General features: G+C 72.6%; 2 protein-coding genes across 2 annotated transcripts in view; one reads left to right on the top strand and one right to left on the bottom strand.

Moving 5' to 3' along the window:
- The window catches only part of LOC134154056 (ryanodine receptor 1-like), a gene marked incomplete at its 5' end in the record, with an annotated part of 57,870 nt that extends 51,700 nt beyond the window's left edge, over window positions 1–6,170 (top strand). Inside the window, 8 exon segments of the mRNA XM_062600700.1 lie at window positions 1,145–1,205; window positions 3,378–3,524; window positions 3,604–3,738; window positions 4,170–4,326; window positions 4,464–4,528; window positions 4,645–4,745; window positions 4,865–4,916; window positions 6,075–6,170. Coding sequence (XP_062456684.1) covers window positions 1,145–1,205; window positions 3,378–3,524; window positions 3,604–3,738; window positions 4,170–4,326; window positions 4,464–4,528; window positions 4,645–4,745; window positions 4,865–4,916; window positions 6,075–6,170 — 814 coding nt within the window.
- Window positions 6,171–7,226: 1,056 nt separating this feature from the next.
- On the bottom strand, window positions 7,227–25,351 carry LOC134154055 (mitogen-activated protein kinase kinase kinase kinase 1-like; the record flags this gene model as incomplete). Its single annotated transcript, XM_062600699.1, is given in 33 exon segments — window positions 7,227–7,393; window positions 7,475–7,530; window positions 7,946–8,016; window positions 9,190–9,279; window positions 9,811–9,879; window positions 10,604–10,781; window positions 11,731–11,834; window positions 11,974–12,032; window positions 13,178–13,283; window positions 13,365–13,425; window positions 14,618–14,694; window positions 15,419–15,503; window positions 15,589–15,627; window positions 15,719–15,795; window positions 16,446–16,633; window positions 17,564–17,593; window positions 17,699–17,722; window positions 17,922–17,975; window positions 18,606–18,634; window positions 19,277–19,335; window positions 19,990–20,068; window positions 20,503–20,619; window positions 21,372–21,453; window positions 21,531–21,593; window positions 21,777–21,876; window positions 21,879–21,907; window positions 21,985–22,057; window positions 22,455–22,497; window positions 22,603–22,650; window positions 22,748–22,803; window positions 23,250–23,314; window positions 24,260–24,350; window positions 25,294–25,351. Coding segments are annotated over 33 exon segments (2,430 nt in total), but the record flags the coding sequence as incomplete, so codon positions are not given.
- Window positions 25,352–25,759: the final 408 nt, after the last annotated feature.

Raw genomic sequence — 25,759 nt, 5'->3', positions numbered from 1 at the left:
GGCCTGGGGGGCGTCCCATGGGCCTGGGGGGGGCGTCCCATGGGCCTGGGGGTCCCATGGGACCTGGGGGTCTCCTGGAGATCAGGGCGCAGGGCGAGAGGAAGCCCCCCCCCGGACAGCTCCCTGCTCACCTGGTGGGGGCCTGGGGGGCGTCCCATGGGCCTGGGGGTCCCATGGGACCTGGGGGTCTCCTGGAGATCGGGGCGCAGGGCGAGAGGAAGCCCCCCCCCCCGGACAGCTCCCTGCTCACCTGGCGGGGGCCTGGGGGGCGTCCCATGGGCCTGGGGGTCCCATGGGACCTGGGGGTCTCCTGGAGATCGGGGCGCAGGGCGAGAGGAAGCCCCCCCCGGACAGCTCCCTGCTCACCTGGTGGGGGCCTGGGGGGCGTCCCATGGGCCTGGGGGTCCCATGGGACCTGGGGGTCTCCTGGAGATCGGGGCGCAGGGCGAGAGGAAGCCCCCCCCCGGACAGCTCCCTGCTCACCTGGTGGGGGCCTGGGGGGCGTCCCATGGGCCTGGGGGTCCCATGGGACCTGGGGGTCTCCTGGAGATCGGGGCGCAGGGCGAGAGGAAGCCCCCCCCCGGACAGCTCCCTGCTCACCTGGTGGGGGCCTGGGGGGCGTCCCATGGGCCTGGGGGTCCCATGGGCCTTGGGGTCTCCTGGAGATCGGGGTGGAGGCCGAGAGGAAGGCCCCCCCCCCCCCCCGGACAGCTCCCTGCTCACCTGGTGGGGGCCTGGGGGACGTCCCATGGGCCTGGGGGATTCCCATGGCTCTGGGGGTCCCATGGGACCTGGGGGGTATCCCATGGGTCTGGGGGTCCCATGGGACCTGGGAGGTGTCCCATGGGTCTAGGGGGCTCCCATGGCTCTGGGGGTCTCACGCATCTATGGGGGAGTCCCATGGGTCCTGGGCGGTCCTAGGGTGGGGGTCTGGGTTGTCCCAGGGTGGGTGTCCCAGGGAGTCCATGGGTCCTGAGGAGTCCCATGCTGGAGCTCCCATGGGTCCTGGGGGTGCAGGATGGGCTATGGGGTAGCTGGGAGGAGGGAGGGGCAGGGATCCAGGGGGCACCCCAGCCGGGGGGGGGGGGTCAGCCCTGTTTGGGGGGTCCCGTCGCAGCCTCACGCGCCTCCCTGTGCCCCCCAGGATCACGTCCATCGACATCAGGTACCAGATCTGGAAGTTCGGGGTGATCTTCACTGACAACGTGAGTTGGGGGGGCAGAGGGGCATGAGGGGATGTCCTGAGGGTCCCCAGGGGGTCCCTGGGGTGACTGGGGGGGGGCTGGGGCAGGAGGGATCCCAGAGTAACAGGTGTCCTGGGGCAAGTGATCCCTGCAGTGACCGGGGGTCTCAGACTGATGGGAGGCCTGGGGCGATGGGACCCCTAGATGATCGGGGTGGAGGGTCCGTGAGGAGACGGCGTCCTGGGGTGATGGAGGTGATAGCATCCCAGGGTTTGGGGGGTCCTGGGGTCCCAGGGATGCTGGGGGTCCCAGGGCGGTGGGGTCCCAGGGTGGCGGAGGTGATGGGACCTGGGATGACAGGGGTGATGGGGTCACCAGCCGATGTAGGTCGCAGAACAACGGGGGTCCTGGGGCCCCACGGTGGTGAGGGTCTGAAGACCTGGGGTGGTGGGATGCTGGGGGCCCCGGGGTGATGGGGGTCCTGAGGCCTGGGGTGGTGGGATGCTGGGGGGGCCCCGGGGTGACGGGGGTCCTGAGGCCTGGGGTGGTGGGATGCTGGGGGGCCCCGGGGTGACGGGGGTCCCGAGGCCTGGGGTGGTGGGATGCTGGGGGGCCCCGGGGTGGTGATGGGGGTCCCGAGGCCTGGGGTGGTGGGATGCTGGGGGGCCCCGGGGTGGTGATGGGGGTCCTGAGGCCTGGGGTGGTGGGATGCTGGGGGCCCCGGGGTGACGGGGGTCCTGAGGCCTGGGGTGGTGGGATGCTGGGGGGCCCCGGGGTGGTGATGGGGGTCCCGAGGCCTGGGGTGGTGGGATGCTGGGGGCCCTGGGGTGACGGGGGTCCTGAGGCCTGGGGTGGTGGGATGCTGGGGGGCCCCGGGGTGATGGGGGTCCCGAGGCCTGGGGTGGTGGGATGCTGTGGGGCCCCGGGGTGACGGGGGTCCCGAGGCCTGGAGTGGTGGGATGCTGGGGGGCCCCGGGGTGACGGGGGTCCCGAGGCCTGGGGTGGTGGGATGCTGGGGGCCCTGGGGTGACGGGGGTCCCGAGGCCTGGGGTGGTGGGATGCTGGGGGGCCCCCGGGGTGACGGGGGTCCCGAGGCCTGGGGTGGTGGGATGCTGGGGGCCCCGGGGTGATGGGGGTCCTGAGGCCTGGGGTGGTGGGATGCTGGGGGGCCCCAGGGTGACGGGGGTCCCGAGGCCTGGGGTGGTGGGATGCTGGGGGCCCCGGGGTGATGGGGGTCCTGAGGCCTGGGGTGGTGGGATGCTGGGGGCCCCGGGGTGATGGGGGTCCTGAGGCCTGGGGTGGTGGGATGCTGGGGGGCCCCGGGGTGACGGGGGTCCCGAGGCCTGGGGTGGTGGGATGCTGGGGGCCCCGGGGTGATGGGGGTCCCGAGGCCTGGGGTGGTGGGATGCTGGGGGCCCCGGGGTGACGGGGGTCCCGAGGCCTGGGGTGGTGGGATGCTGGGGGCCCCGGGGTGACGGGGGTCCCGAGGCCTGGGGTGGTGGGATGCTGGGGGGCCCCGGGGTGACGGGGGTCCTGAGGCCTGGGGTGGTGGGATGCTGGGGGCCCCGGGGTGACGGGGGTCCCGAGGCCTGGGGTGGTGGGATGCTGGGGGCCCTGGGGTGACGGGGGTCCTGAGGCCTGGGGTGGTGGGATGCTGGGGGGCCCCGGGGTGATGGGGGTCCCGAGGCCTGGGGTGGTGGGATGCTGGGGGGCCCCGGGGTGACGGGGGTCCCGAGGCCTGGGGTGGTGGGATGCTGGGGGCCCCGGGGTGACGGGGGTCCCGAGGCCTGGGGTGGTGGGATGCTGGGGGGCCCCGGGGTGACGGGGGTCCCGAGGCCTGGGGTGGTGGGATGCTGGGGGGCCCCGGGGTGACGGGGGTCCCGAGGCCTGGGGTGGTGGGATGCTGGGGGGCCCCGGGGTGACGGGGGTCCCGAGGCCTGGGGTGGTGGGATGCTGGGGGCCCCGGGGTGACGGGGGTCCCGAGGCCTGGGGTGGTGGGATGCTGGGGGGCCCCGGGGTGACGGGGGTCCCGAGGCCTGGGGTGGTGGGATGCTGGGGGCCCTGGGGTGACGGGGGTCCCGAGGCCTGGGGTGGTGGGATGCTGGGGGCCCCGGGGTGACGGGATGCTGGAGGTCCCAGCATGCCGGGCCGGGGGGGCCGGGGCCGGGGGTGACCCCTTCGGCGTCCCCGCAGTCCTTCCTCTACCTCACCTGGTACATGGCCATGTCCCTGCTCGGCCACTACAACAACTTCTTCTTCGCCTCCCACCTGCTGGACATTGCCATGGGGGTGAAGACGCTGCGCACCATCCTCTCCTCCGTCACCCACAACGGCAAGCAGGTGAGGGGAGGGGGGGGGCACCCCGGGGCGCCGGGGCCGCCAGGGGTCCCCGCTGACCCCGTCCCTGTCCCCACCGCAGCTGGCGATGACGGTGGGGCTGCTGGCCGTGGTCGTCTACCTCTACACCGTCGTGGCCTTCAACTTCTTCCGCAAGTTCTACAACAAGAGCGAGGACGAGGACGAGCCCGATATGAAGTGCGACGACATGATGACGGTCCGTGGGGCGTGGAGGGGCGGGGGGGGGGGCACTTGGGGGGCTGGGAGGAGGCCCTGAGGGGTCTCTAGTTGGAGCTAGGGGGATCCATCCTGGGATGGCTCTGGAGAGCCCCGGGAGAAGTCCAGGAGGTTCCTGGAGGACCTGGGGTGACCTGGAGGGGCTGGGGGGGGGCCCTGAGGGATCCCTGGGGGTCCTGGGTGGTCCCTGGATATCTCAGAGGTGTCCCTGGGGGCAGGTCCCTTGGGTCCCCAGTTGGGGTCCTGGGGGGGGGGGGGCTCTGGAGGTTGCTGGGGGGCTGTGGGAGACCCGGAGGGTCCCTTAGGGACCCCTGGGAAGGTTTAGGGGTCTCTAGAGGACCACGGTTGGGTTCGTGGGGGTCCCTGGCTGCGCTGACCCCCTTGTCGTCGTGTCCCCCCCCCCACACACAGTGCTACTTGTTCCACATGTACGTGGGGGTCCGGGCCGGGGGGGGCATCGGGGATGAGATCGAAGACCCGGCGGGGGACGACTACGAGCTCTACCGCGTCGTCTTCGACATCACCTTCTTCTTCTTCGTCATCGTCATCCTCCTGGCCATCATCCAGGGTAGGCATGGTGCAGCCCCGGCGGGGCGGGCGGGGGGGGGGGGGGGCCTGGACGCCTGGGCCCCCCTATCCATGGCGGGGAGGGAGGGGGCTCATCCTGCGTCATCCCCCCCCCCCCACCCGCCCCGGCCCCCCCAGGTCTGATCATCGACGCCTTCGGGGAGCTGCGAGACCAGCAGGAGCAGGTCAAGGAGGACATGGAGGTGAGCGCCAGCCCGGACGCCTGGGCCCGCAGGCCTGCAGGGGTGGGGGGGGTGGGGAGGGAACAGGACCCCTGGGTCCCTGACTGCCCCCCCCCCTTCCTTCCCCCCTCCCCCAGACGAAATGTTTCATCTGCGGCATCGGGAGCGACTATTTCGACACGACGCCCCACGGCTTCGAGACCCACACGCTGGAGGAGCACAACCTGGCCAACTACATGTGAGGGGGCCTGGGGGGCCTGCAGTTGTCTAGGGGGGGTCCGGGGCGCCCCCTCATCCGTCCCCCCCCCCAAAAAAAACCTGACTGTTGTCCCCCCCCCCAATGCCCCCCCCCACCAGGTTCTTCTTGATGTATCTGATCAACAAGGATGAGACGGAGCACACGGGGCAGGTGAGCTGGGGGCACGGGGGGCTCGCGCGGGGCACGGGGGGGCTCGCGCGGGGCACGGGGGGGCTCGCACGGGGCACGGGGGGGCTCACACGGGGCACGGGGGGGCTTGCATGGGGCACAGGGGCTTGCACGGGGCACGGGGGGGCTCACACAGGGGGCTTGAATGGGCCGCCGGGGGGCTTGCACAAGGCACAGGGGGCTTGCACAGGGCACAGGGGGGCTCGCACGGGGCACGGGGGGGCTTGCACGGGGCACGGGGGGGCTTGCATGGGGCACAGGGGCTTGCACGGGGCACGGGGGGGCTCGCACGGGGGGCTTGAATGGGCCGCCGGGGGGCTTGCACAAGGCACAGGGGGCTTGCACAGGGCACAGGAGGGCTCGCACGGGGCACGGGGGGGCTTGCACGGGGCACGGGGGGGCTTGCATGGGGCACAGGGGCTTGCACGGGGCACGGGGGGGCTCGCACGGGGGGCTTGAATGGGCCGCCGGGGGGCTTGCACAAGGCACAGGGGGCTTGCACAGGGCACAGGGGGGCTCGCACGGGGCACAGGGGGCTTGCACAGGGCACGGGGGGCTTGCTTGGGGCACGGGGGGGCTCACACAGGGCACGGGGGGCTTGCACGGGGCAAGGGGGGGCTCACATGGGGCACGGGGGGGCTTGCACAGGGCATGGGGGGCTCGCACGGGGCACAGGGGGCTTGCACAGTGCATGGGGGGCTTGCTTGGGGCACGGGGGGGCTCACACAGGGCACGGGGGGCTTGCACGGGGCAAGGGGGGGCTCACACGGGGCACAGGGGGCTTGCATGGGTTATGGGGGCTTGCACGGGGCACGGGGGGGCTTCCACAGGGTATGGGGGGGGCTTGCACGGGGCATGGGGGGGCTTGCATGGGTTATGGGGGCTCGCACGGGGCATGGGGGGGCTCGCACCGGGCACGGGGGGGGCTCGCATGGGGCACGGGGGGGCTCGCACGGGGCATGGGGGGGGCTCGCACGGGGCACGGGGGGGGCTTGCAGGGCGTCCGCGGGGCTTTCACGGGGGCCGCCTGGCTTGCGCGGTGGTGGGGGGGAGGGGGTGTCTCGGCGGGTGGGGGGCTGCCCTGACCCGCCGCTCCCCCCCCCCCGGGTGGCCCCCCCCCCCCTCCGGGTGGCCCCCCAGGAGTCCTACGTGTGGAAGATGTACCAGGAGCGCTGCTGGGACTTCTTCCCCGCCGGCGACTGCTTCCGCAAGCAGTACGAGGACCAGCTGGGCTAGCGGCGCCCGCCGGAGCGGGGGGGGGGGGGGCCCGGCACCCCCCGGGCCCCCCCACATCGCCCGGACCCCCCCAGCATCGCCCCGGCGTCGCCCTGGGGCGAGGGGGCCCGGCTTCGCCCCCCCCCTCCCCCGCCGGCTTTGAGGGGGCTCCTGGGGACCCCCAGCATCACCCCAGGGTGTTGGGGACCCGGCATCGCCCCCCCCCTCCCCCGCCGGCTTTGAGGGGGCTCCTGGGGACCCCCAGCATCACCCCAGGGTGTTGGGGACCTGGCATCGCCCCCACCTCCCCCGCCGGCTTTGGGGGGGGCTCCTGGGGACCCCCAGCATCACCCCAGGGTGTCGGGGACCTGGCATCGCCCCCACCTCCCCCGCCGGCTTTGGGGGGGGCTCCTGGGGACCCCCAGCATCACCCCAGGGTGTCGGGGACCTGGCATCACCCCCACCTCCCCCGCCGGCTTTGGGGGGGCTCCTGGGGACCCCCAGCATCACCCCAGGGTGTCGGGGTCCCAGCATCACCCCCCCCCAGCTTTGAGGGGGCTCCTGGGGACCCCCAGCATCACCCCAGGGTGTCAGGGTCCCAGCATTGCCCCCCCGGCTTTGAGGGGGCTCCTGGGGACCCCCAGCATCACCCCAGGGTGTCGGGGACCTGGCATCGCCCCCCCCAGCTTTGAGGGGGCTCCTGAGGACCCCCAGCATCACCCCAGGGTGTCGGGGATCCTTGGGGGGGACCCCAACATCTCCCCAGCTCCCCCAGCTCTCCTCTCGAAGTGCCTTTTCCCCCCACCCCGGGATGGGGGGGGGTCTCGCTGCTTGGGGGGTCCCCCCACACCACGGGGGTTCCTCCTCCCGGGATGGGGGGGTGGGGGGGGCGCTTCGCCTTCGCCGTCAATAAACCCTGGAGCCGGCCGCTGTCCTCGCCTCCTTTTTGGTGCCCCGGACGCCTGGGCCCCTCCATGCCCCACCCCCCCCCGACACTCCCCCCCCCAAGCACAGACACAGCAAGTTGGGGGGGTTCCTCAGTTTTTTAGGGTGCAAATAATTACAGCCGTCAGCAAAGAGGAGGGGGGGGCAATGCTGGGGGGGGCACAGCCCACCCATGGGTGCACCCCCCCACACTGCCCCAGTCCCCATTTTTTTTGGGGGGGGGGGGGGGTCACGCCTGGACGTAGAGGTTGCTGTGGCCATTGGCCTCGTCGACCGAGCGGGTCTCCAGGACCAGGGTGCTGGGGGGAGAACGGGGTGGGTGGGGGGCACCCCGGGGTGCCCCCCTTGCCGCCATCCCCCCCCCCAATTCCGGGCCGTACCTGTGGGAGCTGAGCAGGCGAAAGGTCCAGCGCTGGTCCCGGAGCTCCTCCGTCAGCTGGGGGGGGGACGGTGCTGGGCAGGGGCCGGGGGGGGGGGGGCCCGGCGATCGGGGTGGGGGGGGGTACAGACCCCCCACCTCGGGAAAGGGGTCTCCAAGGGTTGGGGGGGTCCCCAGGGATCGGGGGCACTGCGTCCCTTTGGGCTTAGGGGACAGGGCTTGGGGGTCCCTAGGGGTCTGGGGGGGGGGGTCCCTGCACCCCCAGGGACTGGGGGGGGGTCCCCAGGGATTGGGGTCCCCAGGGGTCTGGGGTGGGGTCCCTGCACCCCCAGGGCCAGGGACCCCAAGGATCAGGGAGACTCTCTGCTCCCCCAGGGATTGGGGGGCGGGGGGGTCCCAGGACCGGGCGGAGGTGGGGGAGGGGGGCTGTGCCCCCCCCACCCAGGGTCGGGGGCTCGGGGGGGGGGCTCACCTGCGCCGTGCCCACTTGCCGCACCTGCACCCCATGGCGCCAGAAGGCCTGGACGCAGCCGCGGACCAGCGCTGGGGGGGCGGCGGGTCAGAGACGGCCCCCCCCCCGGCCCCCCTGCACCCCCCTCCCAGCGCCTTCCTGCACCGTCCGGCACCTCCGAGCACCCCCCCTGCACCTCTGAGCACCCCTCTGCACCCCCCAGCACCCCCGTGCACCTCCGAGCACCCTTCTGCACCCCCCTGCACCTCTGAGCACCCCCAAGCACCTCCTGCACCCCTCTGCATCCTCCAGCACCCCCCAGCACCCCCCCAGCACCCCCCTGCACCTCTGAGCACCCCCGAGCACCCCCCAGCACCCCCGAGCACCTCCTGCACCCCTCTGCATCCTCCAGCACCCCCCAGCACCCCCCCAGCACCCCCCTGCACCTCTGAGCACCCCCGAGCACCCCCCTGCACCCCCGAGCACCTCCTGCACCCCTCTGCATCCTCCAGCACCCCCGAGCACCCCCCAGCAACCCCCTGCACCTCTGAGCACCCCTCTGCACCCCCCAGCACCCCCGAGCACCTCCTGCACCCCTCTGCACCCCCCAGCACCCTCCTGCACCTCTGAGCACCCCCGAGCACCCCCCAGCACCCCCGAGCACCCCCGAGCACCTCCTGCACCCCTCTGCATCCTCCAGCACCCCCCAGCACCCCCTGCACCTCTGAGCACCCCTCTGCACCCCCCAGCACCCCCGAGCACCTCCTGCACCCCTCTGCATCCTCCAGCACCCCCCAGCACCCCCCCAGCACCCCCTGCACCTCTGAGCACCCCTCTGCACCCCCCAGCACTCCTCTGCACCCCCTTGCACCTCTGAGCACCTCCTGCACCCTCCAGCACCCTCCAGCACCCCTGAGCATCTCTTTGCACCCCCCAGCACCCCCCCAGTACTCCCCCTGCACCTCTGAGCACCCATCTGCACCCCCCAGGACCCCTCTGCCCCCCGCACCCCTGAGCATCTCTTCGCACCCCACCAGCACCCCTCTGCACCCCCAGCACCCCCCAGCACCCCCGAACACCTCCTGCATCCCTCTGCACCCCCCAGCACCCCCAAGCACCCTGCTGCACCTCTGAGCATCCCCCCTGCACCCTCCAAACACCCCTCAGTTCCCTCTGCACCCCACCGGAGCCCCCCAGTCCCCCCTCCCTCGGCACCCCAGTTCCAGTTCCTCCACCAGCACGTCCCAGTTCACCCCAGCACCCACCCACGGCCTCCACGGCCACGTCGAAGGCGATGTCGGGGGCTGCCAGGTGCCGCGCCGGGGCGCCCTGCAGGGTGACGATCTTCACGCTCCCTGGGGTGGGGGTGCGGGCTCAGCCACGGCGCCCACCCCCCCCAGGCCCCCTCCTCGCCCCGGCCACCCTTGGGTGCCCCCCGGCCACCCCCGGCCCTGCCTCTGCCCACGTGGAGGGACGGAGAGAGGCATGGACGGACAGACGGATGGAGGGATGGATGGAGGGATGGATGGGCGGATGGACGGATGGATGGACGGATGGATGGATGGACACATGAAGGGATGCCTAGACAGACGGATGGACAGAGGAACAGATGGATAGACAGAGGGATGGATGGATGGATGGACGGATGGATGGATGGATGGACACACGCGTGCGTGATCACGTGGACAAATGGATGGACAGACGCACGGACGGATGCATGCATGACTGCGTGGATGGACGGACGGAGGCTTGCAGGATCACGCGGACAGACGGCGGATGGATGGACTCATGCACGCATGGTTGCATGGACAGACGGATGGATGGAGGGATGAGGGCACGACCGCGTGGACAGACAGACGGCCGGCCAGCGGGACAGATGGACTCACGGTCGAGCAGGACCAGCACTGTCTCGCTGTCCAGCTGCGTCACCTGCACGGGGCCGGGGCAGGAGGGCTCTGCCGGAGAGCAGGGGTGAGAGGGGGACCCCGAAGCCCCCAGGGACCCCCATGCTGGGCACAGCACCCCAGATCTCCCTGGGCCCCCCCCCCCCCCGATTCGCTCAGCGCCCCTCATATCCCTGAGATCCTCCTGAACCCCCTGAGATCCTCACGCTGGCCACAGCACCCCCGGATCCCCCTGGAACCCTCTCCAGTCTCCTCTATATCCTCCTGAGATCCTCCTGAACCCCCTGAGATCCTCACGCTGGCCACAGCACCCCCGGATCCCCCTGGAACCCTCTCCAGTCTCCTCTATATCCTCCTGAGATCCTCCTGAACCCCCTGAGATCCTCACGCTGGCCACAGCACCCCCGGATCCCCCTGGAACCCTCTCCAGTCTCCTCTATATCCTCCTGAGATCCTCCTGAACCCACTGAGATCCTCACGCTGGCCACAGCACCCATAGGTCCCCCTGGAACCCTCTCCAGTCTCCTCTATATCCTCCTGAGATCCTCCTGAACCCCCTGAGATCCCCATGCGGGGCACAGCACCCATAGGTCCCCCTGGAACCCTCCCCAGTCTCCTCTATATCCTCCTGAGATCCTCCTGAACCCCCTGAGATCCCCATGCGGGGCACAGCACCCATAGGTCCCCCTGGAATCCTCCCCGGATCCCCCTGGGACCCTCCCCAGCTCCCCTCGGGACCCTCCCCAGGCCCCCGGCCACCCCGGCCGCCGCTCACCAGAGCCGGCGTGGGTGAACCAGGAGGTGAGGGAGTTGAGGTTGATGGTGTGGAAGCGGACGGGCTGGGCGGGCGAGGGGCCGCGGCTCACGCCGATGCACACGCTGGGGTACTCCTCGCCCGGGCTCACCAGCATCTCGAAGACCCGCAGCGGCGACGGCAGCGGGAAGTCGAAGTGCTGCGGGTCCCCGTGAGGCCACCGCCACACGCGGCCACGGGGACAGGGAGGCACAGGGCCACGGGGCCACGGCGGCATGGGGCCACGGGGATGCGGGGATATGGGGGAGACGCATGGACATGGGGCAATGGGGCCGTGGGGACATGGGGATGTGGGGACATGATGGCACGGGCCCATGGGGATGTGAGGACACAGGGATGTGGGGCCATGGGGACGTGGGGACGTGGCGGCACGGGGACGTGGTGGCATGGGCCCATGGGAACGTGGGAACACAGGGATGTGGGGCCATGGGGACGTGGGGACGTGGTGGCACGGGCCCATGGGAATGTGGGAACACAGGGACGTGGGGCCATGCGGATGTGGTGGCACAGGCCCATGGGGACGTGGGGACACGAGGACGTGGAGATGCATGGACATGGGGCCATAGGGCCATGAGGACGAGGAGACATGGTGGCACGGGCCCACGGGTACGTGGGGTCACAGGGGACAGGGCAGCTCAGGGATGTGGGGACATGGGGACTGGCACAGGGTCATGGAGGCGCAGGGACCCAGCCCGGGGCCATGGGGACCCACCACAGGGACATGGGGACGTAGAGGCATCGGGACCTGGTAGGGGGACACGGGGACCCGCTGTGGGGACACAGGGACCCAACCAGGGGGTTCAGGAGCACACGGACAGGGGGACATGGGAGGGGGACACAGGGATGTCGGGGACACAAGGATGGAGACACAGGGAACGTAGGGGACAGGGAGGGATGGGGGACGTCGGGGACGCGATGGAGCACACACGGGGACAGGAGAACGTGGGAGACGGGCGGCACGAGGACAGAGCAACGCGGGCACCGTCGGGGACACAAGGACCGGCGGGCGGTGGGGGGGGGTCTGGGGCTCTTAGGGCCACGCCGGGGACACGAGGACGGCGGTGGACGGGGCGGTGACACGGTCCTACCTTGACCAGCATGAACTTCTGCATGGGCTCGTACCACTGGAGCAGCACCACGCCGGCGTCCAGCGCCCCGCACAGGTAGTGGCACCCCGTCTGCCCGTTCCTGGCTGGGGACGGCGGCGGGGCGCCCGTGAGCCCGGCCCGGGGCGGGGGGGGGGGGGGGGGGCGGGTGGGGGTGTGGGGGGGGGGCACACACACACCGGGGACCCCCAGCCCGGTCCTGGGGGGCCGCGCCGCGCCGCTCACCCACGCAGCAGGTCCGGCAGCCCTTGGTGTCGGGGATCTTGGTGGAGGTGACGTTCTTCCTGCGCGTGGGGTGGGTGGGGAGGACACGCTGGGGCACCCCGGGGCCGGCTGGCCCGGGGGGGAGGGGAGGGGGGCTGAGGGGTGACACCCCCCCCTTTCCCAGCCTTATGTGCCACCTCCCCCCCCCCAACCTGGCTGGGACCCTGGAGCGGGGCGGGGGGGGGGCATTTCCTCGGTGGCAAGAGGAGGATTTGGAGGGTCCTGGGGGTCCCCATCGCCCGGCAGCAGGCAGTGGGGGGCTGGGGGGCTCCTGGGTGCAGCAGGTGGAGGGTGTTGGGGGCTCCTGGGGGTCCCCATCGCCCGGCAGCAGGCAGTGGGGGGCTGGGGGGCTCCTGGGTGCAGCAGGTGGAGGGTGTTGGGGGGCTCCTGGGGGTCCCCATCGCCCGGCAGCAGGCAGTGGGGGGCTGGGGGGCTCCTGGGTGCAGCAGGTGGAGGGTGTTGGGGGCTCCTGGGGGTCCCCATCGCCCGGCAGCAGGCAGTGGGGGGCTGGGGGGCTCCTGGGTGCAGCAGGTGGAGGGTGTTGGGGGGCTCCTGGGGGTCCCCATCGCCCGGCAGCAGGCAGTGGGGGGCTGGGGGGCTCCTGGGTGCAGCAGGTGGAGGGTGTTGGGGGGCTCCTGGGGGTCCCCATCGCCCGGCAGCAGGCAGTGGGAGGCTGGGGGGGCTCCCGGGGGCAGCAGGTGGAGGGTGTTGGGGGGCTCCTGGGGGTCCCAATCACCCAGCAGCAGGCACTGGGGACTTGGGGGGCTCCTGGGGCCCCCCGGTACCTGGGCAGCAGGCAGTGGGGTGTTGGGGGGCTCCTGGGGGGTCCCTGTCGCCCAGCAGCAGGCAGTGGGGTGTTGGGGGGCTCCTGGGGATCCCCATCGCCCGGCAGCAGGCAGTGGGAGGCTGGGGGGGCTCCCGGGGACAGCAGGTGGAGGGTGTTGGGGGGCTCTTGGGGGTCCCAATCACCCAGCAGCAGGCACTGGGGACTTGGGGGGCTCCTGGGGCCCCCCGGTACCTGGGCAGCAGGCAGTGGGGTGTTGGGGGGCTCCCGGGGGTCCCTGTCGCCCAGCAGCAGGCAGTGGGGTGTTGGGGGGCTCCTGGGGGTCCCCATCGCTCAGGAGCAGGCACTGGGGGGGTCGGGGGTCCCGGGCCCCCCCGGTACCTGGGCAGCAGGCGGTGGGGGGAGATGTGCACCCCGGGGCGCTGCTCCCTCTTGCTCTGCTCGTAGAGCCCCAGCAGGCTGTGGGAGTAGAGCTGGGGCGTCTTCCCTGCGGACGGGGGGCGGGGGGGGGTCAGGGGGGGTCCGGACCCCCCCCCTCCGACCCCCCTGCCCTCGCGCCCACACTCACCCGACACCGACATGAGGACGTTGCCGATGGAGTAGAGCCAGGACGTGCGGCTGTGGTAGAGCTGGGGCAGATGGGGGTCAGGGCCGCGGCCGGGGGGCAGAGCTGGGGAGGGGGCTGGGGGGCTGGGGACCAGCCGGGGGGGCAGGAACAAGGCTGGGGGTCCGGGGGGGACAAGCTGGGGGTGGGGCAGGAACAAGGCTGGAGGTCTGGGGAACAAGGTTGGGGGCCCGGGGAACAAGGTTGGGGGTCCAGGGAATATAGTTGGGGGGTTCAGAGACCAGGCTGGGGGTCTGGAGGACAAGCTGGGGGTCCAGGGATAAGGCTTGGGGTCTGCGGGACACGGTGGGGGGTCTGGGGGACACGGTGGGGTCCAGCGACCAGGCTGGGGGACCAGGGGACCAGGTTGGGGGTCTGGGGGACAAGCTGGGGGTCCAGGGACAAGGCTGGGAGTCTGGGGGATGCATTTGGGGGTCTGGAGAACATGGTGGGGGTCCAGGGACCAGGTTGCGGGTCTGGGGGACACAGTTGGGGGTATGGAGGACACGGTGGGGTCCAGGGACCAGGCTGGGGGTCTGGGGGACACGGTTGGGGGTCTGGAGGACATGGTGGGGGTCCAGGGACCAGGTTGGGGGTCCGGGGGACACGGTTGGGGGTCTGGAGGACATGGTGGGGGTCCAGGGACCAGGCTGGGGGTCTGGGGGACACGGTTGGGGGTCTGGAGGACATGGTGGGGGTCCAGGGACCAGGTTGGGGGTCTGGGGGACACGGTTGGGGGTCTGGAGAACATGGTGGGGGTCCAGGGACCAGGTTGGGGGTCTGGGGGACACGGTTGGGGGTCTGGAGAACATGGTGGGGGTCCAGGGACCAGGCTGGGGGTCTGGGGGACACGGTTGGGGGTCTGGAGGACATGGTGGGGGTCCAGGGACCAGGTTGGGGGTCTGGGGGACACGGTTGGGGGTCTGGAGAACATGGTGGGGGTCCAGGGACCAGGCTGGGGGTCTGGGGGACACGGTTGGGGGTCTGGAGAACATGGTGGGGGTCCAGGGACCAGGTTGGGGGTCTGGGGGACACGGTTGGGGGTCTGGAGAACATGGTGCGGGTCCAGGGACCAGGTTGGGGGTCTGGGGGACACGGTTGGGGGCTCAGGCCCAGGTTGGGGGGTAGGGGCAGAAGACCACTTAGGGGTCGAAGGAGCAGGTGTGGGGCCCCGCGCGCCCCCCCGCGCCCCCCGCGCCCCCCGCGCCCAGCCCCACCAGCTCCAGCGTGGCCTCGGGCTCGCTCTGGTTCAGCGTGAAGATCCCCTCCTCGGCTCCCAGGATGAGGTGTGGGTCTGGGGGGGGGGCGTGCGCGGGGTTGGGGGGCGCTGGGGGTCCCGCGGGCCGCCCCCCACCCCCGACGTCCCTACGGCTTCCTCCACGGCCCCTAGCCCTTGTCCCCCGCGCCCCCCAGCCAGGGGTCCCCAATGCCCCCCAGGTCCCCTAACTAGGGTCCCCAATGCCCCCCCAGGTCCCCAATGCCCCCCAACCAGGGTCCCCAATGCCCCCCCCAGGTCCCCAATGCCCCCAATGCCCCCCAACCAGGGTCCCCAAAGCCCCCTAGGTCCCCAATGCCCCCAATGCCCCCCAACCAGGGTCCCCAATGCCCCCCCAGGTCCCCAATGCCCCCAATGCCCCCCAACCAGGGTCCCCAATGCCCCCTAGGTCCCCAATGCCCCCAATGCCCCCCAACCAGGGTCCCCAATGCCCCCCCAGGTCCCCAATGCCCCCAATGCCCCCCAACCAGGGTCCCCCATGCCCTCCAGGTCCCCAATACCCCCATGTCCCCAATTCCCCCCACGTCCCCAATGCCCCCCCACGTCCCCAATGCCCCCCCACATCCCCAATGCCCCCCATGTCCCCAATGCACCTTCAGAGTCCCCAGTGCCCCCCCCATACCCCTCAACCAGGGTCCCCAACACCCCCCACATCCCCAATACCCTCCACATCCCCCTCCAAGTCCCCCTCCCCGGCTCCCCAATGCCCCCCAGTCCTGGGGGGGGGATCCCCAGTGGCCACCTTGGGTGCCGGGGTGGGTCCAGGTGGTGGTGGCCGTGATGTGCAGGGGACACCCGTCAAACACCTTCCTGAAGAGGGACCCTTCCTGGGGGGGGGGGGAGCAGGGTGAGGGGGGGCACCCCAACCCCGACCCCCCCCTCAACCCCGGCCCCCCCAACCCCGGCACTCACATGCGGCTTCGGGGCAGCCCCCCCGTTGTCCGCCGGCACCTGGAAAGGGGGGGGGACAGGGAGGTCACAGGGGGACAGAGAGGTCATGGGTGGGGGACACGGCGGGGGGGCATGGGTGGGGGGGTCTCACCGCTCTCCGGATCTTCTCCGTCTTGGGGGGCAGCAGTGGGGGGTCCTCGGCGCTGGGCCCCGACCACAGCGCAGGGTCTGGGGGGATGGTGGCATCAAGGGGGACGTTCCTGTCCCGTCCCCCCCACCGCCGTGTCCCCAAGCTCCCCCGTCACCCTAGCACCGCCAGGTCCCCAATCCACCATGTCCCCCCCCACCATGTCCCCTTGGGTGGCAGCAAGTGCTGGGAGGTGGTTGTGTCCCCCCATGTCCTCTCCGTGTCCCTGTCCCCATCCCACTTGAGCTGGTGACGAAGGCCACCGCGCAGTCCTGGTGGCCCACGTGCCCCATGTCCCCTTCATGTCCCCGTCCCACCTGAGCTGGCAGCAAGGGCTGCCCCATCGTCCGGGTGGCCATGTCCCCTATGTCCCTCCCATGTCCCCATCCCACCTGAGCTGGCAGCGAGGGCCACCTTGTGGTCCTGGTGGCCCATGTCCCTCATGTCCCCATCCCACCTGAGCTGGTAGCAAGGGCTGCCCCATGGTCCGGGTGGGCCCATGTCCCCCCCCATATCCCTGTCCCACCTGAGCTGGTGGCAAGGGCCACCCCACGGTCCTGGTGGCCCATGTCCCTCGTGTCCCCCGTGTCCCTGTCTCCGTCCCACCACCTGAGCTGGCGGCGAGGGCCACCCCGTGGTCCTGGTGGCCCATGTGCCCCGTGTCCCCCCCCCTCCCGTGTCCCCGTCCCACCTGAACTGGCGGCGAGGGCCACCCCGCGGGCGGGGGCCGGGGGGCCGAGCCCCCCCGCGGGGCCGCTGGCGCAGCGCACCAGGGCCGGGGGGGGCGGCTGCTCCAGGAGGGGACCGCGGGAACGCGGGCGCGTGTCCTCAGGGGGGGCCTCGGCCGAGCCCGAGTGGAACTTGGGCTGTGGGGGGACACGAGGGGATGTGGAGGGACACGGGGGACATAGGGACATGGGGGGACACGGGGGGAGACAGGGGTCAGGAAGAAGAGAGGTCAGATGGGGACACCGTGGGGGACAGGGGACAAGGTGGGGGCAGGACAGTGCGGCCTGGCACCGAGGCTGAGGTCCCCGTGCTGGGACGCAGCCAGTGCTGGGGACCCCAGAGTCCCCCAGTACGGCCAGAATTGGGGTCCCACCCAGGGTATGGGGAGCACTGGGGTCCCCAGGTTTCCCCAGGGGATGGCCGGCATCAGGGTCCCCAGGACATTGCCCATATCGGGGTCCCCAGGTGTCCCCAGGGCACGGCCACCATTGGGGTCCCCAGGACATTGCCATATTGGGGTCACCAGGTGTCCCAAGGGCACAGCCACCATTGAGGTCCTCAGGTGTCCCCAGGACATTGCCCATAGCAGGGTCCCCAGGTGTCCCCAGGGCATGGCCACCATTGAGGTCCTCAGGTGTCCCCAGGACATTGCCCATAGCAGGGTCCCCAGGTGTCTCCAGGGCACGGCCACCATTGGGGTCCCCAGGTGTCCCCAGGACATTGCCCATAGCGCAGTCCTCAGGTGTCCCCAGGGCATGGCCAGCGTTGGGGTCCCCAGGTGTCCCCAGGGCACGGCCAGTGTTGGGGTCCCCAGGACATTGCCCATAGCGTGGTCCCCAGGTGTCCCCAGGGCATGGCCACCATTGGGGTCCCCAGGACATTGCCCATATTGGGGTCACCAGGTGCCCCCAGGGCACGGCCAGTGTTGGGGTCCCCAGGACATTGCCCATAGCGCGGTCCCCAGGTGTCCCCAGGGCACGGCCAGTGTTGGGGTCCCCAGGACATTGCCCATATTGGGGTCCCCAGGTGTCCCCAGCACACAGCTGGCCTGGGGCGGGCGCTCACCTTGGGGGGGGAGCGGGGGGGGGCACGTCGGCGGGCAGGGTGGCGCTGGGGAGAGAGCGGAGCCGTGAGCGGGCCGGGGGGCCCGTCCCCGCGGTGTCCCTGGGGTGTCCCCAGGGTGGTCCCCCAGGATGTCCCCATGGTCCCCAGTACCTGTCGGCGTCGCAGCGGCCGGGTCTGGAGGAAGGAAGGAGACGAGAGGTGGTGAGATTGGGGGGGGGGGGGACAGGGGTGACACCCCCCCCCCCAAACGCGCCCACGCGCCATGGGGACAAGGGACAGGGCACAGGACGGTGCCCCGGGGGGGGGGGGGGGACAACGCTGGGGACAGGGCAGGGGACAAGGGGGGGGGCCGGGGGGGGGGACGTCACCCCACATGTCCACGTCGTCGTAGTCGTCGGAGTCCGACGCGTCGCCCCCGCGCGCGGCCCTGCCAGGAGCCCATGGGTCCGTCCGTCCGTCTGTCCGTCCGTCCGTCCTCGCTCCGGGGACCCCCCCTGTCCCTGCGTCCCCTCACCCCAACCCCGTGTCCCCTCCCCCTCGGTCCCCGTGTCCCCCCACATCTCCTGTGTCCCCCCTGTGTCCCCCCCACGTCTCCTGTGTCCCCCCCTGTGTCCCCCACATCCCCTCCACGTCTCCATGTCCCCCCATCCCGTGTCCCCCATGTCCCCCATGTCCCCCCATATCCCCCATATCCCCTATGTCTCCCGTGTCCCCATGTCTCCCGTGTCCCCCATGTCCCCATGTCCGCCCCGTGTCCCCCCATATCCCATGTCCTCCATGTCCCCATGTTCCCATATCCCCTCTCCCCCATGTCCCCCATGTCCCCATGTCCCCCGTGTCTCCATATCCCCCATGTCCCCCGTGTCTCCATGTCCCCCATGTCCCCCATGTCCCCCCATATCCCCCGTGTCCCCCATGTCCCCATGTCCGCCCCATGTCCCCCCATATCCCCTGTGTCCTCCATGTCCCCATGCCCCCCAGGTCCCCATGTCCCCCTTGTCCCCCGTGTCCCTCTGTGTCCCCCGTGTCTCCCGTGTCCCCAACCTCCCCGACTCACCTGCCACAGCTGGGCTCTGCCACCAGCACCTGGGGGAGAGGGTCAGGGCGTGGGAGGGGCCCAAGCTGGGGGCCCCCAGGAGACCCCCAGAGCCCCCCCAGGAGATTTCTGCCCCCCCAACCACCCCAGGGACCCTCCAGGGCCCCCCAAGACCCTCGAGGAGACCCCCAGCCCCTCCAGGACCCCCCCACACTCTCCCCTGGGACCTCCCAGGAGACCCCCCAGGACCTCCAGGCCCCTCTGGGACCCCTCAGGTGCCCTCCAGGCTCCTCCTGACCACCCCAAGGCCCCTCTGGGACCCCCAGGTGCCCCTCAGGCCCCTCCAGGACCCCCTCTAGAGCCCCTCCAGACCCCCCAGATGGCCCCCAGGGTCCCTCCAGGCCCACCCAGGCCCCTCCACGACCCCCCAGATGGCCCCAGACCTCTCCAGACCCACCCAGACCCCTCTGAGACCCCCCAGATGCCCCACAGGCCCCTCTGGGACCCCCCAGGACCCTCCAGACCCCCCAGACCCCTCCAGAAACACCCAGACCCCCCCAGACACCTTCCAGCCCCCTCTGGGACCCCTCAGGACCCCTCCAGGGACCCCCAGGGACCCCCCCCGACCTCCCAGGAGCCCCCAGGCCCTGGCAGCCCCCCCAGGCGCTGGGCTGCTGTGGGCCCCCCCATACCGGCTGCACCGAGGGGTCGCCCTCCTTCTGCCAGCCAGGACCCCCACCGAGCGGGTGCACTGTGGGGACAGGGTGAGGGGGGGCTGGGGGCCCAGGGCATGGGGGGACCCTGGGGGGGCGGGGACGGGGGGCAGGGGGATACGGCATGGAGGGCACCTGGGGTCTGGGGACATCGGGGACACATGGGGAAGGGCCATGGGGGGGAATGGGGGGTGGGGACATGGGGGCACTTGGGGGGTAGGGGGGACACAGGTTGGGGGTCACGTCAGCATGGAGACAGGGACACGGGGGGACACTGGGGGCTTGGGGACACATGGGGATGGGCCATAGGGATGGGGACATGGGGGGACATCGGGGGCGTTGGGGACGTGGGGGGACACTGGGGACATGGGGGTCACAGGGATGGGGGCATGGGGGGGGACACAGGGATGGGGCCATGGGGGGGACACTGGGGGAGTTGGGGACGTGGGGGGACACTGGGGACATGGGGGTCACAGGGATGGGGGCATGGAGGGGGCGTGGGGGTCACGGGGCAATGCCAGGGACGTAGGGCTGGGGAAGGGGGTCACAGGGGCTTGGGGGGGGCCGGGGCCGGGGGGGGGGGCCGCGGGGGGGGCCGGGGCCGAGCTCCGGGGCAGGGGCGGGGGGAGGCGGCTCGGGGGGCAGGATGGGGCGTTGGGGGGCGGGGGGGGGGCCGCCCCGGGGTCACGCACGGTCGAGGTCGGCGTCGCCGCGGCCCGGCAGCTGCCGGTGCGTCGAGTGGATGCGGCGCGGCACCGGCGGCGGCGGCGGCTGCCGGGACACCGGGGTGACGGGCGTCCCCAGTCCCTCCCAGTCCCCCTCCCCGTGCCCCAGTCCCTCCTATCTGCTGTCCCCAGTCCCCCCCCCATCCAGTGTCTCCAGTCTCTCCCAGTGCCCCCAGCCCCCCCCCCGCCCAGTGCCCCAGTGTCTCCCAGTCCCTCCCGCCCAATGTTCCCAGTCCCCTTCATCTGGTGTCCCCAGTCCCTCCCAGTGCTCCCAGACCCCTTGCCCAGTTTCCCCAGTCCCTCCCAGTGCCACCAGTCCTCCCATTTGGGGTCTCCACTCCCTCCCAGCTCCCCCCATCCAGTCCCCCCCCCAGCCTGTCCCAGTCCCCCCCTAGTGCCCGCAGCCCCCCCTGCCCAGTCCCTCCCAGTGCCCCCAGTATCCCCAGTGCCCCCCAGCGCCCCCAGCACCCCCGTCTGCACCTCGGGCTCCTCCTCGTCGGGGTCGCAGCCCTCCAGGAGCCTCTCGGGGTCCCGGACCTTTTCCAGCAGCTCCAGGGTGAGGGTCCGGCTCAGCCCCGGCTGGGCCACGAACTGGTGCTGGGGGACAAGGGACGTGGGGACGGGGCCCCGGACAGGGGACAGGGGACAGGGGACAGGGGGACAGAAACAGGGACCACGGGGCCAGGGATGGCGACGCGGGGGTGGGGATGGGGCCGTGGGGACGGGGACGGGGACCGCGGGGACACGGATGGGGACACGGGGGCGGGGATGGGGGCCTGGGGCCGTGGGGACGAGGACGGGGACCGTGGGGACAGGGATGGGGGTGTGGGGGTGGGGATGGGGGTCTGGGGCCGTGGGGACGGGGACCGCGGGGACACGGATGGGGACGTGGGGGTGGGGATGGGGGCCTGGGGCCGTGGGGACGGGGACGGGGACCGTGGGGACAGGGATGGGGACGCGGGGGCGGGGATGGGGGTCTGGGGCCATGGGGACGGGGACGGGGACCGCGGGGACAGGGATGGGGACGTGGGGGGGGGATGGGGGCCTGGGGCCGTGGGGACGGGGACGGGGACCGCGGGGACACGGATGGGGACGTGGGGGTGGGGATGGGGGCCTGGGGCCGTGGGGATGGGGACCATGGGGACAGGGGTGTGAGGACGAGGACAGGGACCGTGGGGACACGGATGGGGATGGGGGACCAGGGATGTGGGTACGGGGATGGCAAAGAGGAGACACGGGGACAGGGGGACGCGGGGACATGGGATGTGGGGATGCAGGGACACGGGGACATGGGGGGACACGAGGCTATGGGGGGACACGGGGACGAGGGGACGAGGGGCCGGGCTCACGCTGAGCATCTTGGCGGCGCTGGGCCGCTTCTTGGGGTTCTTGGTGAGCGTCACCTTGACGAAGTTGTGGAAGGCGGGGGACCTGGGGGGACACGGCGTCACGGGGCTGCGGCGCCCCTTCCCGGGGGGGGCCCAGGCGTCCGGGCTGCCGCCACTCACCACTTGCCCTTATCCTTCAGCTTGGGGGGCTGGTAGCCGCTCTTGGACATGAGGAACAGCACCCTGGGGGGTGGTGGAGGAACGTGGGGAGATGCCACCACCGCCAGCACCCATGGGTGCCAACAGGCGTGGGGGCGGTGGAGGCGGCGGTACTTCCCGTGGGAAGGAAGGTATGGGGAGGCAGGGTGGGGGCGGGGGGCGCGCCCGGACGCCGGGGCCCCCCGGGGGAGGTAGGGGGGGGCTCACCGCAGCGGGTGCAGGTCGAAGAGGGGGGGCTGCAGCTCGGCCAGCTCCACGGCGGTGATGCCCACGGCCCAGACGTCGCAGAGCTCGTTGTACCCCCCTTCAGCTCCACCGCCGCCACCTCGGGGGCCATCCTGGGCCGGGGGGGGGGGGGGTCAGGGCCGGCCCCACGGCACTGTCCCCCCCCCCTGCCCTGGGACCCCCTCCCTACCAGTACGGGGTGCCGATGAAGGACATCCGCCGGGCGAAGGTGGCGCTGATCTGGGCGGCGATGCCGAAGTCGGCTGGGGGGCACGGGGCGGGCGGGGGGGGGGGCGTTAGGGTTAGAGCCCCCCAAGTCCCCTCTTTGCCCCCCAGAGCTGCCCCCAGATCCCCCTTTGCCCCCCCCAGGTCCCCTATCTGCCCCCCAGAGCCCCCTCAGGTCCCCTTTTGCCCCCTAATTGCTCTATTTGCCCCCCCCCAGAGTCCCCCTCCAGGTCCCTCTTTGTGCCCTTTGCCCCCCTCTGCCCCCCAAGGCCCCATATTTGCCCCCCAGGTCCCCTATCTGCCCTCCCCTATCTGCCCTCCCTCAGAGCCTCCCCCCCCCCGGTCTCCCCCCCATCCCCTATTTGCCCCCCGGAACCCCCTCCCCATTTGCCCCACGGGTCCCCGCTGCCCCCCAGCCGTGGGGCAGGCGCTCACCCAGCTTCACCTCCCCGCTGTCGTTGATGAGGATGTTGGCGCCCTGCGGGGATGGACGGACGGACGGACGGACAGAAGGATGGACGGGGTCAGGGGGACCCTCGGGTCTGGTGTCCCTCCCCCCCCCAAAAAAAAAAACGTCCCCTACCTTGATGTCCCGGTGGATCTTGCCCTGGGAGTGCAGGTACGAGACCCCCTGCGAGCACCCAGAGGGGGTCGGTCGGGGGGGGGCCGCCGGGGGGCCCGGGTGCCGCCGGGGGGGGTAACGGGGGGGGGGGAGGGGACACACTCACCTCCAGGGTCTCCCTGCACACGTAGGCGATCTGCTGCTCCGAGAGGGGCCCCGTCACTGAGGGCAGAGGGACGGCTCGGCGGGGGGCCCAGGCGTCCGGGCGCTGCAGGCCCCCCCCCCAGCCAGCATGGGGGGCCCAGGCGTCCGGGTGCTGCAGGGCCCCCCCCCCCAACCAGCACAGAGGGCCCAGGCGTCCGGGCGCTGCAGGGCCCCCCTCAACCAAAATGAGGGAACCCCAGGTGTCTGGGCGCTGCTCAGAGCCCCCCCCCCCAACCAGCATGGGGGGCCCAGGCGTCCGGGTGCTGCAGACCCCCCACCACCACCAAGCAAAAGGGTTTGGGGGGGGGTGCAGGCATTGGAGTGGGGTGCAGAGGGCCCGGACGCCTGGGCCCTGAGCGGGCCGGGGGGGCGGGGCCGGGGGGGGGTTCGGCGCTGGCCGGGGCGGGGCGGGGGGGGTGGGGGGCCCGGACGCCTGGGCCCCCCGCGCCCCGCCTGCCCCGTACCGTGGTAGATGTCCTGCAGGGAGCCCCCGCCGCACAGCTCCATGCAGATCCACAGCTTGTTGCACCTGCGCGGCGCCGACGGGGTTAACGGCGGGGGGGGGGGAGCAGGGGACTCGGGGGGGGGAGTTGGGGGTCCTGGGGGGCACCAGGAGGGTGTCGGGGGCACCAAGGGGGGAGATTGGGGGTCTCTGGGGGGAGTTGGGGGTCCTGGGGGGCACCAGGAGGGTGTCGGGGGCACCAAGGGGGGAGATTGGGGGTCTCTGGGGGAGTTGGGGGTCCTGGGGGGCACCAGGAGGGTGTCGGGGGCACCAAGGGGGGAGATTGGGGGTCTCTGGGGGGAGTTGGGGGTCCTGGGGGGCACCAGGAGGGTGTCGGGGGCACCAAGGGGGGAGATTGGGGGTCTCTGGGGGGAGTTGGGGGTCCTGGGGGGCACCAGGAGGGTGTCGGGGGCGCCAAGGGGGGAGATTGGGGGTCTCTGGGGGGAGTTGGGGGTCCTGGGGGGCACCAGGAGGTAGGTTGTCAGGGGCACCAAGGGGGTATACTGGGGGGTCCCGGCGGGGTTTGGGGGTTCCGGGGGGGGTTGGGGGGGCTCTGGGAGGCGTCGGGGGGTCCCGAGGGGTTTGGGGGTTCTGGGGGGGGGCTCTAGGAGGCGTTGGGGGGTCCCAGGGGGGGTTGGGGGTTCCGGGGGGTTTGGGGGGGGCTCTGGGAGGCGTCGGGGGGGTCCCAGGGGGGGTTGGGGGTTCCGGGGGGGTTTGGGGGGCTCTGGGAGGCATTGGGGGGTCCCGGCGGGGGTTGGGGGTTCCGGGGGGGCTTGGGGGGCTCTGGGAGGCATTGGGGGGTCCCGAGGGGTTTGGGGTTCCGGAGGGGGGCTCTGGGAGGCATTGGGGGGTCCCAGCGGGGGTTAGAGGTTCTGGGGGGGTTTGGGGGGCTCTGGGAGGCGTCGGGGGGTCCCGGGGGGGGGGTTGGGGGCTCCGGGGCGGGGGGCAGGGGTCGCGGGGGCCAGGTCTCACCAGCTGTAGCTGCCGAAGTAGGCGACGATGTTGGGGTGCCGGCAGGAGCGCCCCACGAGCACCTCCTGCTGCAGCGCCGCGCAGTCGGCGTCTGCGGGCAGAGCCCGCGCCGGGCTGGTGGGGGGCTCGGGGGGCCGGGGGGGGCGGGGGGGGCGGGCTCGGGGGGGGGGGCCGGGAGGGGCAGAGGAGACCCAGGACTGGGGGGGGCTCGGGGGCCCGGGGGGGGCAGGGGCTGGGGGGGGCTCAGGGGGGCCCGGGGGAGCAGGGGGATGGGGAACTGAGGGGGGGGCTGGTGGGGGGCTCAGGGGCCCGGGGGGAGCTTGGGGGGCCCGGGGTGCTGGGGGGGCCTCGGGGGAGGGGCAGGCGGCTCCCGGGGGGTCCTGGGGGGGGCTCGGGGGGTCCCAGGGGCTGTTGGGGGGCTCGGTAGGCCTTGGGGGGGTCCAGAGGGCTGTTGGGGGTCTTAGGGCATCTGGGAGACCTCGGGGCGTCTCGGGGGGGGGGTCCCCAGGGGTCCCAAGGGCCATGGGGGGGGTCTCAGGAGCACCTGGGGGTCCTCAGGACATCTCGGGGGGGGGTCCCCAGGGGTCCCAAGGGCCATTGGGGGGGTCTCAGGAGCACCTGGGGGTCCTCAGGACATCTCGGGGGGGGGTCCCCAGGGGTCCCAAGGGCCATGGGGGGGGGTCTCAGGAGCACCTGGGGGTCCTGGGGGTCCTCTCGGGGGATCCCAGAGGGTCCCGAGGGGCATCAGGGGACCCCGGGGGCATCCCCGCGTTTTGGGGGGGGGGGTCCTGGGAAGGGTCGGGGGGGTCCCAGGGCCTCCCAAGGGGCATCGGGAGGGGGGTGTCCCGGGGGGAGGGGGTCCCAGGAGGGCGCTGGGTTTGGGGGGTCCCTTGTGGGGGGGGGGGGGAGCAGACGGAGCCAGCAGGGGAGGCAGGAACATCCAGGCACGTGGTGGGGGGGGGGGGCGAGGCGGGGGGGGGCCTCCCGGACGCCTGGGCCCCCCCGGACACCTGGGCCCCCCCCCCCCCCCTCACCTGCCTCCATCTTGACGACCTTCATGGCGGCCAGTTCGCCGGTGGCTTTGCTGCGGGCCTGGGGGGGGGGCCGGGGCCGAGGGGGGGCTCAGGGCCGGGACCCCCCCCCCCCCTGCCCCGAGCCGGGACCCCCGGCCGGGGTGGGGGGAGCGGGGGGCGGGGGCAGCCTGCGCTTAGGGGGCTGCTCCTCGCTGTGCCCCCACCCCCCCGCCCACCCAAGGGGCCCAGGCGTCCGAGTAGTTGTGGGGGGGGGGGGGGGACATGGGGACACACCTGGGCCCTTGATGTCCCCCAACTCGGGTGGGGGGGGGCAGGTCACATGGGGACACCGGGGCCCTTGGTGTCCCCAAGGAGGGGGGGGGGTGGCACATGGGGACGCCTGGGCCCCGGGTGGCCCCACGGCGGTGGCGGTGGCCGTGGGGGGGGGTTGGGGGCCCTGGGCGGCCCCACGGCGGGGGGGGGCAGT

The sequence above is a fragment of the Rhea pennata genome, assembly GCF_028389875.1.
Source record: "Rhea pennata isolate bPtePen1 chromosome 32 unlocalized genomic scaffold, bPtePen1.pri SUPER_32_unloc_1, whole genome shotgun sequence".
Taxonomy (NCBI): domain Eukaryota; kingdom Metazoa; phylum Chordata; class Aves; order Rheiformes; family Rheidae; genus Rhea; species Rhea pennata.
The sequence above is the reverse complement of the archived record's forward strand: the minus strand, read 5'-3'. Positions and strand labels throughout refer to the sequence as shown.